The sequence below is a fragment of the Aspergillus pseudotamarii genome (assembly GCF_009193445.1).
Source record: "Aspergillus pseudotamarii strain CBS 117625 unplaced genomic scaffold BDV38scaffold_4, whole genome shotgun sequence".
Lineage (NCBI taxonomy): Eukaryota > Fungi > Ascomycota > Eurotiomycetes > Eurotiales > Aspergillaceae > Aspergillus > Aspergillus pseudotamarii.
The window spans coordinates 28894-45626 of record NW_022475018.1 but is presented as its reverse complement, the minus strand read 5'-3'; the positions used below and the strand labels follow the sequence as shown (position 1 = coordinate 45626).

The window sequence follows — 16733 nt, the reverse complement described above, 5'->3', positions numbered from 1 at the left end:
GCACCCTTTCATTACCTCCTCGTAGTTTGATTTCTGTTAGCAGCAAGCGGGAGTGAAGCAAAACTGAGATACCCAGTTGGCCTTTTGGCTTGAGAGCAAATACATACGCATTGTCATATACGAGATCAAGCACAAAACCTCAAAGTAAAAATTATATCCTTCCTGAGGCTATCCAAGTATAAAGTCCTATCTAATACAAGAATAAAATACCGCTACACATGAGAGAGGGGAATATAGTTTCAAAGAGAAAGAAGACAAGAAAAAGCAAAAGTTCATACAGTCATAACACCTCTCTCTCCAGAGGAGGAACCGAGAGCAGCCGCCGCAATCTCCCTCTCCTTCTTCGCACTGTCATCCCCAAACAACTCATCAATCTCCTCCAAGGACTTCCCACTCGTCTCGGGCACGAGCAGAATCGCCCAAATACCTGCAACAAAACACATCACCGCGAAGAAGATGTACGTCCGATACTCAATATCGGCCAACATCGACGGCGTAATCAACCCGATAATAAAATCTGACAGCCAAATCACACATGTCGAAAGCGCTACACCTTTCGAACGTGACGTCGTCGAGAATACCTCAGATGGCAAGGCCCAACCTAATGGCGAGTAGGAGACTCCGTATAGCAAGATGAACACAAACGCCATCGCCACACACGCCCAGCCGGCCGCCATATTGGCTTGCCAGTCTTTCGAGTACACACCCGACAATACTGCGATGATAACATACGCTCCTGCCATCCCAAACGCACCGCCAATAGCGAGCGGCCGCCGACCGATTTTCTCAATGAGAAGGAAACAGATAATTGCCGCAACGAATTGGAGAACGTTAAACACACCCGAGAGAATAAGCGACATCTCCGAGGATTGGCCGAGAGATTCGAAGAGCGTCGGCGCGTAGTAGATGAAGGCATTGATCCCCGAGAATTGCTGGAAGAATGCGATACCGCAGCCAACCGCCGTACGTTTCAAGGTTCCTTTTGAGAACAGATCGAACCATGACAGGATCTCGAGCTTCAGGCCCTTTGCGCCGGGGTGTTTACGTTCCTGGACGATCTTTTGGAAGCGGACTTCGGAGATGATGCTGTTGTATTCGATCTGAACGCGCTCGTCAGTGGCGGGGAGGTTGCGTAGTTTCGTAAGACTGGTCAGGCATTCGGCGTCACGGTTTACGAGCGCCAGCCAGCGTGGCGAGTAGGGGAAGAAGTGGATGCCCAGACCGAGGGCTGTGGCTGAGACCATTTGGAGGCCGAAGGGGAGGCGAAAGCAGGCTTCGCCAGTCATGTGGCGTGTTCCGAAGGTGATCCAATAGGCTATTACTACACCTAAGGAGATGGAGATGGATTCGAGGACTAGAAGTGTGCCGCGCATGTTTGGGGGTGAGATTTCGGAGATGTAGAGGGGGGCACCCTGTTACCGGGGATTTTGGGTTAGTGTTTGGTCTTTTGGGAGGGTTGGGGAGTATGGCCTGGTTGTTAGGACTCTGCTTACCATTGCTAATGTGCCAACTCCAATACCACCGATGAATCTTCCGGCTACTAGCATGTCATAGTTTACGGCAGCTGTCTGTAGGATAGCACCGATGTCGAAAGCCACCACCATAGCCGTGATTGCCCATTTTCTCGATATGCGATCCGAAAGATAAGACATGAATATACAACCGATAAAGGCACCCAGCAGCAACATTCCAGTCATCAGACCCTTCCCGAAGGAGGTTTCTGCTTTGGGAAACGCCTGATGGAACGGTTCCATCACATTGATGATGGAAATGACACCCATATCATACCCCATGGAGAACCCGCCTAGCGAGGCCAGGGTGGCCGCACCGAAGACATATTTGGAGCAAAAAAGTCCTTGGACGCCACTGGGGCCGTATGAAATTGCATCCGGATCGACATGGGGGTCTACAGTTTGATGATGAAGGCCTGGTATGGCATCCTCGTCGTGTTCGACTGTCGGGCCATCCTTGCGTTTGTCTAGATCGATCGAGCTCATGGTCGACGGGTAGTATGTGAAGGAGGCCCAAGTGTACAGTAGCACGTAGATGGTATAGTATGATATGTACAAGAGGAAGGAAGAAATGAAAGAGAAGAAAAATTACTCAATTGGGAGCGGCAAAGAGAAGATTGCCTGAAGATGGAGAGGTGGCGTGTTATGGCACCGTTGCGGAGTACCTTGCCCTTTTTTTCGAGCCTATCCCGAAGTTATTCGGTGTATTTATATCTAACATCGGCTATCGACAGGTGAGGTTAGTCCTCCGGTCCGACTTGATGCATGTCGGGACCAGTCTCAACTGATGACGTCGTTTACAACACGATGATTTCCCAGACCGGGACGTAAACGGCAAGATTTCCTACTTTCAGGGGAGAGGGAAGTCTAGAGTCCTGACGTGAAATGCGGAGGGAAGCCGAAGGTCGGGGGGTCTCCACTTCTCGTAGGTCTGCCTTTTTGGCCGATCTTATAAGCTACACCGAAGCCCTTAACCTATCGTCGGGTGGGAACATCCACTGCATTTCGATGGATTACTACCCAATGACCGTGAAGGGGAAAAGGGAAGGTAGGCGGGTATAGCTGCGACACTGTCATTTGACGGGGACATTAGACTACTAGCATTCTCTTTCTCCGCTTCCTATCAGTGTCGACAAGGATGTCCCCCGGGTAAAGCCAAACATCCAGTTTCTCGACCCCGGACCAATCTCAAACTTAAGGTTAAGTTAACGCAATTTCCCCGCATCCGAGTGGTCCACGCCTTAGGGTTGATCTAATCACGCGGGTCATCGGACGAATCAAAACGAAGCAAATAGCAAACTACGGAAGCGGATGGACAAATGAAGAAGAGTTATCCGAAGTTTCTCAGAACTCAATAGAAAAGAGGAGACAAACGACGAGTCAACTAGTATGTATTAGTTGGGCTTGGTTCGCTCTATGCACGTCCATCTTCCAACACCACGTGATGCCCAGGCGGGAAATGATACCATTCCTGCCTTCCATTTCTTTCTATGTTGGTCCGTGGGTGGCGGGGATTTTTGCCTCATTTTGCTTTTCAAAGACGCTGAGAATTACCGGTTTCGACGGAGGATTTCATACCCGACGTTGATGATGTCAGGGTGAAGTTGCATAGTTCTTGCTTATGTTGCTATTGGGGAGGTATATGCATTCTATCTACGTTTACACTGATTTGAGTTGGTTGATTAATCGTTTATTAATTTAACAACTCTCTAGGGGAGTGCGACATATTATGATAGACAATATATAGATGCATCCGTGGTGTTCACCAGAGGCATTACGACACTCTGTTCCATGGAATCACACCACACCAGTCTTGTCATTCACTCGTATTATTGGGTACATAGGCAGTTCATGTGTTCCTTATCATGCAACAGCGATGTAATTGAGTCGACTAAAGCTGCAGCGGCTGAGATAGCCCCGAAATAGGAAATGAGTTACATGTCGGTAACTTGGGCCTCTTGAGTCTACCGGGAAGCCGGCCGGTGGTTCATTAGGCGACCGTTTCATAGCACAATCCCATTGTGCATATAGTTCCACGCTGAACACAGAATTTAGGAACATCCCTAGACTATACAAAGCAACCACCAAGAATGCTAAAAAGCATGGCGAAAAGTTAACAGAAGCCCGCTAGACAGTCGAGACCATTGTGGAACTTTCCCTATTCAGGCCAATCGAATATACTTCTGGCGATTGCCAATAGCTACAGGACGCTGCAGAGTATCCATTATCATGGCAACCGGCTTTACAGACACAAGGGCCGTCCCGACCTAGCGCAATTGCGAACGATTGTTGATGTAAACACTGGGACATAAGGCACTAAGTCTAAAGCGTACATTTAGCATCCCAACGATTCCCAATGAATTGTTGCTTACAGTGCATGTGAATGATGAGAAGAAAGACTCTTATCCGACGTCAACGTGGCAACGAAGGTTAATGGTTTCCTTCGAAGTTGGCAGATACCCGAGCGAGTTTTACCGGCTGAGACATTTTCGGCTTCTGAAAGATGATACACCGCAGTAGGGTTACCGAGAAAGGTAATGATTGAGAGAATCTATCTTCCCATCTGCAGGGAATGTCTCGTGGTTTCTGTATGCTTTAAGACTGATATGGCAATGATCGTGCAGCTCACAATAGCTGACGTGGGTGTCTGAGTTGTAAGGCATTGCTCTAGAAGATGTTCTACCCACGCGTATATCCTTCCCTCATCGGAATCGTGAACGTGGGGAGCCCTATTTACGTGGGTGGTAATTGCCGGTTTTCATAAGATTATCGTTCATGGCTGTTCGTCTATTTATGGGTGTGGTGTAGATATATAGAGGACATCCTGCATATCTTTCGGTATATCTATGGGAGGATACAAGAAGACCACCAATTGCATTTTTTGGAGGTCTAATCCTCTCGTAGAATAGCTAACACCCTTGGTAGCCATATTTTATAAAATCACCGTTTTGTCGGCAGTTTTTCTAAAAACAACAATATCAAGCCTGTGTACACTGCATCTGGCAATATCGGAGAATCATGGGAGGCCATTGCGCGGCTAAAGGTGGTTCAACCGCAGCGCTGCTACTTTTATGGCAGACACCAAGCTCTATTTCCAATGAAACCCCCTTTGGCAAAGGGCGAAGGTTGCCAAACGTGTCCACATTCTGGTTAAAATAGTCTACAGATTACCAGAGCGGGATTCAGGGATATACTATTCCTTTTTTTTTCTGTCCTAGAGGTTCCTTCCCACTTAACCTTGTATTGCACTCTAGGTTCAAATATATTCTTGAGATTTACTAATGAACGAATAGAAAATACAGGCACATGATTCGAGATACTTGTACAGCTTTTACATGTGCTTTATCTTCATTATTGCGTGCCTTGTATGATTATCTATCCTTACAAATTACTAACTTCTAAATTATCGAAGTGTATCTCAGCTGCGAGAGTGCTGAATTTGACAACTAACATTTAGATTCTCTTTTATTCGTTCAGGCTTGGCGTCATCTACTTCCCCCAGTAAACCCAGATTCGTTTCCCTGAAAGACGAATATTCAACGTTAGTTTGAGCAAAACCCCTGCTCGCCGGATCATAAAAAAAACCTAGCACATAGTCCGTGGACGTTTCCCTGCTGGTTTAACCCTAAATCGGGGCTGGGAGAGTTGGCGGTGCTGTCGTAAGCGCCGACCTTCCCTATAGGGAAACACTAAGATAGTCGCTTAGGCTATGTTGAATCTTTTAGGACTTGCATTGTTGGCAACCGCATAAAAATGTGTTTTCGAGCAAAAGTATGAGTGGTAGATCGATCATATGTATATTGACTGATATATGAGTTTTCTCAATGTGACATTTAGTATCACTGGAGGGGACCACGTTTAGTCCGCCATATGAATATCAGGAATCACATTAGCCCCACATCGAACGACAAGGCTGAGTGACCTTAATCTCAGGAAGCCAGCTCGGTTCCTTCGCGATGACCGCACAAGCCGATACCAAATCTAAAAGGCTCAATGAATATACTGTGGGATGGATCTGCACGCTCCTCAAGGAGCAGACTGCAGCAACGACCATGCTGGACCAGAGACACCCTGGTCTTCCCCAGCCATCCAACGACCACAACACATACACCCTAGGATCCATCGGCAAGCACAACGTCGTCATAACCTGTTTGCCGAAAGGCAGGTACGGCACCAATTCAGCCGCGACTGTCGCTATCTAGATGGTACGGACATTCCCATCCATCAAAGTCGGCCTCATGGTTGGTATCGGCGGTGGTATCCCACCCAAGGTCCGACTCGGCGATGTAGTGGTTAGCACACCCGTGGGTGAGTTCCCAGGTGTAGTTCAGTGGGACATGGGCAAGACAAAGGACGGCAGCTTCGAGCGGACCGGGGCGCTAAATAATCCACCAACCTCACTCCTCACTGCCTTGACAAAACTAGAGACGGAACATGACTTGTATGGGACCAAGATACCCGAGACCCTAGACGGACTAAAACTGAAATGGCCAAGACTGTCACCGAAGTATTTAAAGTGTGATTCCTTCGAGGACACTTTGAACACACATGAGTTCCATCAGAGTGGGAGTAGATGGCAGGTCATTTCGAGACTCTTGGGGATGATCCTAACCTTCGTCACATATCTCTTAGGCTGGCGGGTGTTTACCCCCAGGCATAGTGGGCCCGAACAAGTGACAAGCAATGCAATGAACACTGGACATGAAGGGGGCCAGAACAAGCCTGGCGATGTTCGCGTGCACTATGGGCTGATTGCATCGGGCAATCAAGCGATTAAGGACGCTACCTTTCGCGATAAGCTTGACCGTCAGTTTGGTGGCCACGTTCTTTGTGTTGAAACGGAAGCAGCGGGATTAATGAACGACTTTCCATGCATTGTTATTCGAGGAATATATAATTATGCAGACTCGCACGAGAACCAGGAATGGCAGGAATATGCTGCAACTGTAGCCGCGGCATTTGCAAAGGAGCTGCTAGAATATGTGAAACCATCTGATGTTGAAGAAGGACGTTCAGTGAAGGACTTGCTTGGCCAAAGTCAGTGACTCTCGACCTATCCTGCCGGGTGAAAGTTGGGTTTCTAATAGAACTGCAGTTCATGACACCGTGTCCAGGAATAGGATCGATCTTAAAGTGATGAGATCTAAATTGGACAAGAAGGAAGACCAGGACGTTCTTAACTGGCTTACACCAATCGACTACGGTCCTCAGCAAAGTGATATCTTCAGGAGGCGGCAACCTGGAACTGGTAAATGGCTTCTGCGCTCAGTAGAGTTCCAGAAATGGCTTAATACAAGCCGCCAAACACTGTTTTGCTCAGGTATCCCTGGAGCAGGAAAAACGGTTCTCACATCCATAGTGGTCCACAATCTCATCAACGTCTTCTCCAGGGATCCAACTGTTGGCATCGCATACATATATTGCAACTTCCAGCGGAAGGATGAACAGAATATTGACCACTTGTTTGCGAGTCTGCTGAAGCAGCTAACGGAGAGCTGCTCTCCCTTACCAGAGAGTGTGAAAGTCCTATTTAACCACAACAAGGCCCAAAGAACGCGACCACCACTAGAAGACATATTGAGTGCTCTCCACTCCATTGTTGCAAAATACTCGAGGGTATTTATCATTGTCGATGCGCTTGACGAATGCCAAACATCCGAAGGCTGTCGGATGAAGCTTCTCTCCGAAATTTCTGGTCTCCAGGCAAAGAATGGAGCGAATATATTCATAACCTCTCGAATAGACGATGGGATTGGGAAGAAATTTGCTAAGGCAATATATCTGAAAGTCTATGCAAGAGATGACGACATAGAGATGTATTTGGATGAGAGGATGCGACTCCAACACTCAGATATCTTCGACGATACCATTAAAAGCACAATCAAGAGAGATGTTATCAAGGCAACTGACGGGATGTAAGCACATGAACCGCAACAAAGACCACTCTGCCCTTGGCTAACATCGAATATAGGTTTCTACTAGCAGAGCTACATATGGATTCACTCTTATCGTTACCAACGAGAGGGCATATTAAACACGCTCTGCAGACTCTTACTAAAGGAATAGAGAAGTTAGACAAAATATATGATCAAGCCATGAAAAGAATTGAGGACCATGGGAAAGAATGTCGAGACTTAGTGAAACAAATTCTGGCATGGACTTTTTATGCTAGAAGGCCCCTTCTTACATTAGAGCTCCAGCATGCCCTTGCGGTTAGGCCGCATACTGCGGAACTAGATGAAGATTACCTTCCAAGCATTAATCTCCTGCAATCACTGTGTGTTGGGCTAGTCACAATCGATGAAGAAAACGGCACCATCCGATTGGCCCACTACACCACGCAAGATTATTTTCAAAGGACACAGCAGCGGTGGTTCTCGGGTGGGGAGTCAGAAATCACAAAATCCTGCGTCATATACCTATCATTCAGTGCTTTTCAGGGCGGGCCTTGCGACACAGACGAAGAATTCGAAAAGCGCTTGCAGTCATGTCCCTTCTATAACTATGCTGCACAATACTGGGGACATCATGCTCGTGATGCTTCGACTCTATGCCCTGAAGTCATAGAATTTCTAAGTTGTGGCATGAAGGTGGAAGCATCAGCCCAGGCATTGATGGCTCCCAATTCTGCGCAGCCGTATATAGAACACCATTACCAGAAATTTCCGAGGAAAGTGACAGGACTTCACTTGGCAGCATATTTTGGGGTTGAAGAAGCGGTTAAGACGCTTCTCAAAAAACGAGCCGAACCCGACGCAATTGACAGCCATGGTCGAACCCCATTATCATATGCTGCGCAAAATGGGCACAGCACTATCAGCAAGCTGCTTCTCGAAAAAGATATAGCTGCAGACTCTCTGGCTAATAACGAGCTACTACCGCTATTACACGCCATGGGATATGGACATACTGCAATAATGGAGCAACCACTAGCGACGGGAAGAGCTGAGCCGGACTTCAAGAACAGCCGTGGAAGAATAGTATCATCCGCAGTATGGGAAAGATACGGGACAACAGTGGAGCAGCTCCTGGAGACATGCAGAGTTGGTCGGGTCTCCAATGTCAGTACCAGAAGGATACCGGTGTCGCTAGCCGTATGGAACGGATACGAGATGGTGGTCAGGCTACGTCTCGAGATTGGTACTGATATGGAGACTAGATACACTCTATATGGCGGGATTCGGCTATATCTAGCTGCAGAAAACGGACACGAGGTGGTCGTTAAGCCGCTGCTCAGTATGAAGAAGTTGAAGGCCAACGTGAAAGACAGCTTTGGCCGAATATCACTGTTCTATGCTACAAAATTTGGTCATGGGGTCGGAATAACGTTCATTCTTTCCAACAGCGTCATTAGTCCGAATCAGGTAGACTACGATGGTTCGACGCTGTTATCATCAGCAGTGCGAAACTCTCATGCGGAGCAAGTAAAGATCTTGCTAGCTACTGAAATCGTTGCCTGTGACTCCCGGAATTGTTTTGGACGGACTGTATTTTGGTGGGCCAGAAGGAGTGGCCATAAAGATATCGAGAAGATGTTGTTTGAATATGCAAAGAAGAGGGGAATATTATTATCTGGTGGTCATGAAATGACTCAGGTAAAGGTTTAATAATGTCACCAAGTATATGATAGCTCGGGTTTGCGATTTTTGACGTGAGAGGAAGTATACAGATAGAGTGGTAGTGATATTGTAGAGACAGCAAAATGTTCTAAAGTACAACATCTCGAGGGCAACCCTTGGGGCTGATAACAGACATGTTTCTATCGTATTTTAATACTCCATACTCCGTACAGTGGGTTTCCATATAGAATACCTAAATAAGTTTAGTGCATCATCAAAAAGTCCGTGCACCCCGGCATCTGCGAAGAAAAACCTCTTTAAATAATCCCCAATACAACCCCAACAGAATAACCCCCAACATCCAAAACACACTATGCCCCGCGTCCCCACAACCAGGGAGGTTGTGCCCGGTGCACCCGTCAACATCATCTTAAAAGCTGACCAACCAACCGGTCGCACCGTCTCGGGAACCATTGCCGACGTGCTCACCCGCGGAAACCATCCCCGGGGGATCAAAGTCCGGCTCACGGATGGCCGGGTAGGGAGAGTGCAATCCATGGGGACGGGGGGTTCTTGTCCTCCACCTGACCCAACACAGGGACAAAGGACAAGAAGGACAACTTCCGAAGCAGAGCTTCCGTCGCAAAATATCGGTCTAGATGCATATATGGTTAGTGCAAGACCGCGGCGGGGTGCACGTCGAGATGAACCTCAGAAACCCGTGCACGATGGTCCGGTGGTGACTTGTCCGGTGTGTGGGGTGTTTGAGGGAGATGAAACTGCTGTTGCGCATCATGTGGCAGGGCATTTTGCGGATTGAGATTCCGGGGCTTGGGGGTTGAGTTATGGAGATGGTCTGTTAAATTACGTTTTGGCTTCTTTTGCATGCTTTGAATGTGTGAGTATTGGCAATAGCATGTTATAGATGGATTGATGTTACCGACCAACGGATTAGTATCAGTGTATTTACGTTGACTTGTTCTGTAATATGTATCTTTACACTATCAGGGTTTGACAAGTGCGTGAGGTGTCACAGCATATACAACACGTGTTGATCGTCACGACATCGAGGATTCATGTGCTCTCCTCCAACGCTTCCGATAACCAACCCAGATTGGTGGAAGACAAGCCACAGTCACCGCTGAATTACCGTTAGAATCGCCGTTTCACGAGAGGAGGACAACACTGACCAACTACACATTCCACATGGCTCCAGATTGCGAGCCAACGCTATTCGCAAACACCTGTTAGCCTTATAATCGCAAACCGCCAGGAATCATATAGAAACGTGGTCTAGGGGTACAGACTTGATTTACTGGGCCGAGGATATTGTTGCCTGCCCTCGAAGCATGAATTGCTCGGACAAGTGAAAATGCGATCTGATAAGTTTTGTCAGTGTCCAATCGCGTCGCCAGTAGTTCTGCAATAGATTGGTACAAGGGAAATGTTACAATTATCCATCCCAGCGCGAATACTACGACAAGACCCGCTTTCTGTTTTTTTGTTGCCGGCAGTTCGAAGAGGTGTCGAGTTGGGAGAATGACGACTGTGCGCCAAAATGTCAGTTCAACACGGCCATCATCACATTATGGGCCTGTGCATTTATACTCATAACGTCAGATAGTGTGTCTAAAGCTGTCGTGCCATAGAGCTTGCCTGGCTCCCTGGAGTTTCCGGAGATGCAGTTATCTGTGGTCAGTCAACAAACCATCTATCAAGAAGTACAAGATGGTGGGGTTTCTGCTACCATCCTCGACCGAGAAGTTAAGCCCAAAAGGCAGGCATCCGAAGAATTGTATAAGAAAACATCCGACGAGATTCATTACCGTGAAGCCGAGCACGATATACCAGCTTGATGAAAACGCGTTAGAAGACAATATTTCATCAACACCGCAAGTCAAATGGTATTATCGCAACGTACCCTTCCAGATAAACTGGGATTGGCATCATAATTGGCCGAAGAAAGAAAAGCATCGAAAACTTCACGCACCATACCGTAAGCCAAAAGATGATGAGAGAGGCCTAAATGCGTTGGCGGGCGTTAACTTGTAGGGTAAATTGTCTACAGAGCCAAGCTACGTACAAAAGAGTATCGGAGCACCACTGCCACATTTTCTCTCAAGGCTGGACTTTCCGATAGAGCTTGCCTGAAATCCGCACTGTTTTGCGCTACGTTAAACGCGTCGATATATGGTGAAACGGCGGCCGTGTGGATGGCTGTCTCAACCGACAGGAGCGCGAATGACGAAAAGGCGAAGTAATCGTCAACTTTCAGACGCTCACGAATTGAGATTCTCGAGGCAACGCGAAGGGCCATGAAGACCAGGGCAATCAGATAAAGGCCCCAGAACAGGACCTGCGCGAGGCAGAAGGGTCAGCATTACGCTTCAATTGCGGTCAGGGACGTTTTTACATAGTCTCGCCATTTCTCCATCCCCCGTCTCCCTTAAGTGTTCTCAACAATTGCGCGTAAATTTATGCATCTGTGGAGAGTTGTGATTGCGACAGGGGAGCTGTACGATCTCCGTCCTCTTTCGGCTGATCATCTCCGAGATGCTGGGCAACGATAGGGTCTGCACGTATAGCGTGACAATTGGATTCGTGTCTGGACTTCGAAGCGGCCAGTAGTCGCTCTTAAGTAAAATGAGGGGAACACAATATCCGGGGAAGCTTTAAAACTAGTGGCTTACTATGATCGACATTATTCGCCGAATCAGAAAGATGGTTGCGAGATGCTGTCGATAATTGGGTTTGGGGGTGGCAAAGGCACATGATGACGCAGCCATCGTTCCTTCGGACCCATTCCCAAGCTCTCCATTTGCTACTTTACTTTTTTCCTCAGGGTCAATCGATGACTACCTGTCACTTTTATGGCCCCGAGTCATTCAGGGGATCTACCACATACTCCGCTCAATGAGGATTCCCCTTCTCAGCAGCCGGCATTGTGAAATTATATCTCTCTTCACTGGCATGAAAGCATATCTATCCTCTCACCTTCACCCCAAACAATGCGGTCGCTCAGGCAATCAATCCTCCTGTCTTCCACACGCAATTGAACTAGAACATGTAGATGAAGGCAATCGTAGAAGTTATGTTGCGCATCGCTTTCCTGCGTTCTACACACCGGTTTATTCTCGGAGGTTCGTTTATGGATGCGTCCTCTCAGCATCCATTGGAGGTATTCTCTTCGGCTACGACACCGGAATCATTTCAAGCGCTCTTGTCGTATTCCATAAAGACCTGGGCCATGATCTCAGCAGGGAGGAGAAGCAACTCTTGACTAGTCTTACCAGCGGTGGTGCTTTTGTCGGAGCATTGATCGCGGCTCTCACCACAGATGCTGTATGTTGCTCCCTTTAAGCCTTCAATTGCCTTATTCCGGTTTCATATGTTCAGAAACAAAACTAATCCTTCTTAACAGATCGGACGGAAAATGGTCATAGGACTGGGGTGCATCTGGTTCACCGTCGGCTCCGTCATCGCATCATCCGCATACTCAGTTGCCCTAATGTCCATCGCGCGATTCATCATTGGAGTAGGCATGGGCCTCGAAACCATGGTAATTAGAACACCTTATTCTATCCACATACCATCCTTAACACAAACCACAGGTAACTCCAATCTACATCTCTGAACTCTCCCCCTCCTCCCGCCGCGGCCGCATGATCACCGTCTACTCGCTAGCAGTAACAGGCGGTCAAGCCCTCGCCTACGCAATCGGCTCTATATTCAGTCTCGTGTCGCAAGGATGGCGCTACATGTTCGCCTTCGGCGCTATCCCAGCTCTAATCCAAGTCGCGCTGTTCCCCATCTATCCCGAAACCCCCCGACACCTCATCTACCGGAACCAAACCGCAGACGCGATAATGGTGCTCCAACAAATTTACCCACAAGCGCCTCCCTCCGACATCCAGACCCTCGTCCAAACGATCCAAGACGACGTCAATCGCTCCGTCTCCTTCGACCAGGGTATCCGGCGCGCATGTTGGTCCTGGAAACAACTCCACACTGTCCCCTCACATCTCCGATCGCTCATCACAGCTTGCGGCCTCATGGCGCTACAACAGCTCTCCGGCTTCAATTCGCTGATGTACTACTCCGCCACACTCTTCAATATAATGGGGTTCTCAAGACCCATCGAAGCGGGTCTCATCGTCTCCGGAACCAATTTCCTCTTCACGGCTCTCTCGCTGAAATTCGTAGACTTGGGCCGTCGGCGCTTATTGATCGGCACTGTGTGGGGGTTACCGGTTGCGTTAGCGATGGCAGCGGGGGCATTCTCGAAGATCGACATCGATGCGAATCTAGAGCTTATGGCGACCCCGCCGCTGTGGGCGAAGGTCCTTGCTATCGTTTCCTTTGCAGTATTCGTGGCGTTTTATGCGATCGCGTTGGGCAATGTGCCGTGGTTAGCTAACGAATTCCTGGCGCTGGAAGTCAGAGCCGTTGGCACGGCTATGTTGACTATGGTTTGTTGTACGTTGGTTCCAGTTTTACTTGGTTGTTGTGTGTTGCGTTTTAGACTAGGTACGGTGCGTGCCATGCTAACTTCTTAATGGATAGGGGGCTCGAATATTCTTGTTTCGGCTACTTTTCTTTCTCTTGTGAGCGCGATCTCGGCGTCGGGTGCGTTTGGGCTTTATGCTGGGGTTTGTTTCGTTGGGTGGGTGTTTATTATTTTCACGTATCCGGAAACGGCTGGGTTAGGGCTGGAGAGTGTGCGGCAGGTGTTTGAGCATGGGTTTGGTGTTCGGTATGCGAATCAATTGCAGGGGCTTCGGTGGATTGATGCGGAGTTATGAGCTCATCATGTCGATGTCGATGGACATAATTTCATGCTAATGTAGAAATCTTTACGAGAGGCATTATGTGCCTTCTTTGAGAAACCTAGTGTTACTATATTAGGCACGGTGTTCAACTCGTGATGAAATGATAATTGATCGTGCGTGCCAGTATATGCCTAACCTTGATACATGAAACTTCTCCAGTATCTAGCGTTCAATCATGATATGTACCAGTGACAAATTCCTTATAATTATCAACAAACGCCTACGTGAATATATGTCATGTCCTTTCCAATTGGGCCGGGGTGAGTATAGCCATTCTTTTCAGTAGGTATGGCTACATCGACATGTGGGCTGATTTTTATGCAATAATCTCTGCGGTGGGTATCCATAGTCTTACCGTCAGATGATATCAACAGGGGTGAGGTTCCCAGTTTGAGGGTAGATCCAAATTACTGAAGCTCTTTACCGCGCAAGGGATTCAGGCATCCAGAATCGACCGCTATCAAGGACGCTATTCAAGTCGATATGGTCCATGGTTGGTCGCAAGCCAAGATCCATCACATCGCGCGCGACAGCCTTGATCTGGCGAACAATGGCCTGGGAGATGGCCCACGTACGGCCAAGAGATTTGAAGACCCCAATGGTGAGCGTGAGTCGGTCTCGACTCGGATCAGGCATTTGTCCGGCTTTCACGGAGCAGGCAGCCAGCTGCACAATAGAACTCATTACTAGAGCACAGATAAAGAAAGGGGTATGTTTCACGACTGGCATGCGAATAGACGCCAGCGAAGAAATTTCACTGGCCGCTTTCACGGCCTTCATCGCGTGTGCATGATGCGAGAACGCAGGGATGCTGCACGGGCCATGATGGCCACAGATGACTTCCGCAGCCATCGCCGGCGACGACAGCAGATCGGATCTTGGGAAGTGAAGGTAGATCGCCGCACCGTTGACGACCATAGTCGCCTGAAACATCATCTCATCTACCGAGCCATCCGAACGCAACAATTCGGATTTAGATTCCGGCAGGTGGTGGAACCAACTGGTGATCCGCGCGTCGATGGCCTCCACATGGTCTTGCTGGCCTTCCACCAGGTCTTGGATAGACACCACCCGCGAAAGGATACGAGCCGCTTCAATACGGTAAGTAAAAGAGGAGAAGTCTCTCTCCTCATCGGCGAATACACGTTCATCGAACTGTGCAATCGTCGGGGCAGGTGGTGGCGCCAATCCATCCTGATATATACGCTCCTCACAAGGAAGCCCGACTTCAGGCACCACCAGCCCAGTGCGAGCGGTTCGCTGGAGTCCAAGTGCAGTCAGCATGTTCTCGATGATGTACAATTCCCACCACGTGCGCCTCAGGCTCTCCTCTCGCACCGGGTCACCCTCGCCCATCATCGTTGCGCAGCTCTGACTGTTTAGACCCAATTCAAAGGCTATATTCACAGCCGTGGCAAGACATTCTCCAGCCTCGGGGCGCTCGTTGCGCGAATGAAGTACAATGGCCAGGAGCAGAAGCGCCTGAAGCTTCTCTATACAGGATTCCTGCTCCATGACGGACGACATTACGTTGGGTCGGTAATTTTCGCTAGAGGCGGCCGGGGTAAAGTGTGATCCGATAAATTTGATGACATGGTCGAGGTAGGGTGGTACGTAGGAGCGATACAGATACCGAAGGGGAGGTAAAATCGGATGGGACGGGTGGAAATATGTGTAGTAAATATCGATTAAATAGCCATCACCGGGGACGGCGGACGAGGAGTCCGGAGTAAGCGGTTCGTTGTGTAATGGGACGGGTTGCGAGGAGCTGGACTTCTCGGTCAAACCGGGGCTTCCCGAGGATGGGGTCGTCAAGGTGGCGGTTGGCATGTACTGGAAACCGTTCTGCAGGCTATTCCAGTCGGCGGGAATGTTGACCAAGCCAACCGACTGGGGGTCGAAGGAGGCCGCCAGATCGTCGGCCGTTTCATCGGGGGATGGGTTGGCACGCCGTTTCTTTGACGGACCTTTGTACCCGCGCCGCGAAGGAGTATATTGGCACTCTGATCCGGTGGCCGCACAGCGGCCACACACAGGAGTGACCCCGTCACATTTAAGATGCTTATGCCGGCAAAGGAGACAGGCCAGGAGCGAAGGGCCAGCCTTCGGGGGCCCTGGGTTTTTAGTTGCGACAAATGGTTCGTTCATCGTGAAGGACTAGCTAGGAGCATGAATTGATCAAATTTGCTAGTTAAATCCCCATATATGATTGAGGAATGGGATAAAAGGAAATCAATTAGTTCCAGAACCAATTGATGAATAATGAAAGAAGAGGTGACACTTTGTGTAATTGTGGCGTGAGGCGGGGAATCAATCACTTTTTTTGGTTGGGGATGGGAGACGTGACCATCACACAAAGAGATGGGAAAAAGGGGCGCGGGTGAAGGAGAGACTCGGGGATGCAAAGAAATAGGACCACCAGAGAAATGGAAAGAACAGGTGATCAAAGGGATTTCAATGATGAAGATAAAGAAAAAGAAAAAAAAGAAAGAAAGAAAAAAGAAAGAAAGAAAGAGAGAGGAATCATTAGTCAGGGGAGGAGAAGGTCGAACATGGATTGGAATCTACAAAAGCCAACCCAATCAAATGGGGGAACCTGCTTTAGCGCCGTTGTACTTCAAGCTAGATGGATGGACGTATGTATGAAATGTATGGACAACGGCGTGTATCTTACAAGGACAACACAACAAATCTCTCCCCACACTCGGCCAGACACTTGGTCCAACAATGTGATGTGGTGGGTGTACATATATATATATATATATATATAGGTTATAAATCGTACCGGGTCAATCAAATCAGATGACCTGAAGTGAAACACAGATAGTACTCCA

General features: G+C 48.5%; 6 protein-coding genes across 6 annotated transcripts; 3 read left to right on the top strand and 3 right to left on the bottom strand.

Annotated features, from left to right (window-relative positions):
• Window positions 1-42: 42 nt before the first annotated feature.
• On the bottom strand, window positions 43-2196 carry BDV38DRAFT_124363 (sugar porter family MFS transporter). Its single transcript, XM_032051173.1, has 2 exons — window positions 1494-2196; window positions 43-1412 (listed from the first exon to the last, which is right to left on the bottom strand). Exons 1-2 carry the CDS (start codon window positions 1995-1997, stop codon window positions 273-275), a joined length of 1644 nt encoding a protein of 547 aa, XP_031918462.1. The 5' UTR covers window positions 1998-2196; the 3' UTR covers window positions 43-272.
• Window positions 2197-5467: 3271 nt separating this feature from the next.
• On the top strand, window positions 5468-9118 carry BDV38DRAFT_277928 (uncharacterized protein; the record flags this gene model as incomplete). Its single annotated transcript, XM_032058597.1, has 4 exons — window positions 5468-5650; window positions 5714-6548; window positions 6607-7426; window positions 7483-9118. 4 exons carry the CDS (start codon window positions 5468-5470, stop codon window positions 9116-9118), a joined length of 3474 nt encoding a protein of 1157 aa, XP_031918461.1.
• A 163-nt stretch (window positions 9119-9281) lies between these two features.
• On the top strand, window positions 9282-10146 carry BDV38DRAFT_124344 (YwbE family protein). The gene has a single exon (XM_032051172.1). It carries the CDS (start codon window positions 9444-9446, stop codon window positions 9888-9890), a length of 447 nt encoding a protein of 148 aa, XP_031918460.1. The 5' UTR covers window positions 9282-9443; the 3' UTR covers window positions 9891-10146.
• BDV38DRAFT_124310 (uncharacterized protein) lies at window positions 10010-11701 on the bottom strand. Its single transcript, XM_032051170.1, has 9 exons — window positions 11484-11701; window positions 11154-11426; window positions 10992-11092; window positions 10818-10921; window positions 10679-10759; window positions 10522-10616; window positions 10378-10449; window positions 10261-10300; window positions 10010-10211 (listed from the first exon to the last, which is right to left on the bottom strand). Exons 1-9 carry the CDS (start codon window positions 11502-11504, stop codon window positions 10129-10131), a joined length of 870 nt encoding a protein of 289 aa, XP_031918459.1. The 5' UTR covers window positions 11505-11701; the 3' UTR covers window positions 10010-10128.
• Window positions 11702-11925: 224 nt separating this feature from the next.
• BDV38DRAFT_124301 (general substrate transporter) lies at window positions 11926-14096 on the top strand. The gene is made up of 4 exons (XM_032051168.1): window positions 11926-12412; window positions 12492-12629; window positions 12682-13546; window positions 13634-14096. The coding sequence occupies exons 1-4, from the start codon at window positions 11984-11986 to the stop codon at window positions 13870-13872; spliced, it is 1671 nt and encodes a 556-aa protein (XP_031918458.1). The 5' UTR covers window positions 11926-11983; the 3' UTR covers window positions 13873-14096.
• On the bottom strand, window positions 14097-16173 carry BDV38DRAFT_124302 (Zn(II)2Cys6 transcription factor). Its single transcript, XM_032051169.1, has one exon. It carries the CDS (start codon window positions 16045-16047, stop codon window positions 14320-14322), a length of 1728 nt encoding a protein of 575 aa, XP_031918457.1. The 5' UTR covers window positions 16048-16173; the 3' UTR covers window positions 14097-14319.
• Window positions 16174-16733: the final 560 nt, after the last annotated feature.

What these genes read in the sequence shown, in the direction of transcription:
- BDV38DRAFT_124363 (XM_032051173.1), bottom strand. Translation starts at nt 1,997, where the DNA reads ATGAGCTCGATCGATCTAGACAAACGCAAGGATGGCCCGACAGTCGAA. An exon ending in GAGTTGGCACATTAGCAATG is followed by an intron (nt 1,413 to 1,493) that starts GTAAGCAGAGTC and finishes CCCCGGTAACAG; the next exon opens with GGTGCCCCCCTCTACATCTC.
- BDV38DRAFT_124344 (XM_032051172.1), top strand. Translation starts at nt 9,444, where the DNA reads ATGCCCCGCGTCCCCACAACCAGGGAGGTTGTGCCCGGTGCACCCGTC.
- BDV38DRAFT_124310 (XM_032051170.1), bottom strand. Translation starts at nt 11,504, where the DNA reads ATGGAGAAATGGCGAGACTAT. An exon ending in TAACTTCTCGGTCGAGGATG is followed by an intron (nt 10,760 to 10,817) that starts GTAGCAGAAACC and finishes GACTGACCACAG; the next exon opens with ATAACTGCATCTCCGGAAAC. An exon ending in TCCTCGGCCCAGTAAATCAA is followed by an intron (nt 10,301 to 10,377) that starts GTCTGTACCCCT and finishes GTTTGCGAATAG; the next exon opens with CGTTGGCTCGCAATCTGGAG.
- BDV38DRAFT_124301 (XM_032051168.1), top strand. Translation starts at nt 11,984, where the DNA reads ATGAGGATTCCCCTTCTCAGCAGCCGGCATTGTGAAATTATATCTCTC. An exon ending in CGGCTCTCACCACAGATGCT is followed by an intron (nt 12,413 to 12,491) that starts GTATGTTGCTCC and finishes CCTTCTTAACAG; the next exon opens with ATCGGACGGAAAATGGTCAT. An exon ending in TATGTTGACTATGGTTTGTT is followed by an intron (nt 13,547 to 13,633) that starts GTACGTTGGTTC and finishes CTTAATGGATAG; the next exon opens with GGGGCTCGAATATTCTTGTT.
- BDV38DRAFT_124302 (XM_032051169.1), bottom strand. Translation starts at nt 16,047, where the DNA reads ATGAACGAACCATTTGTCGCAACTAAAAACCCAGGGCCCCCGAAGGCT.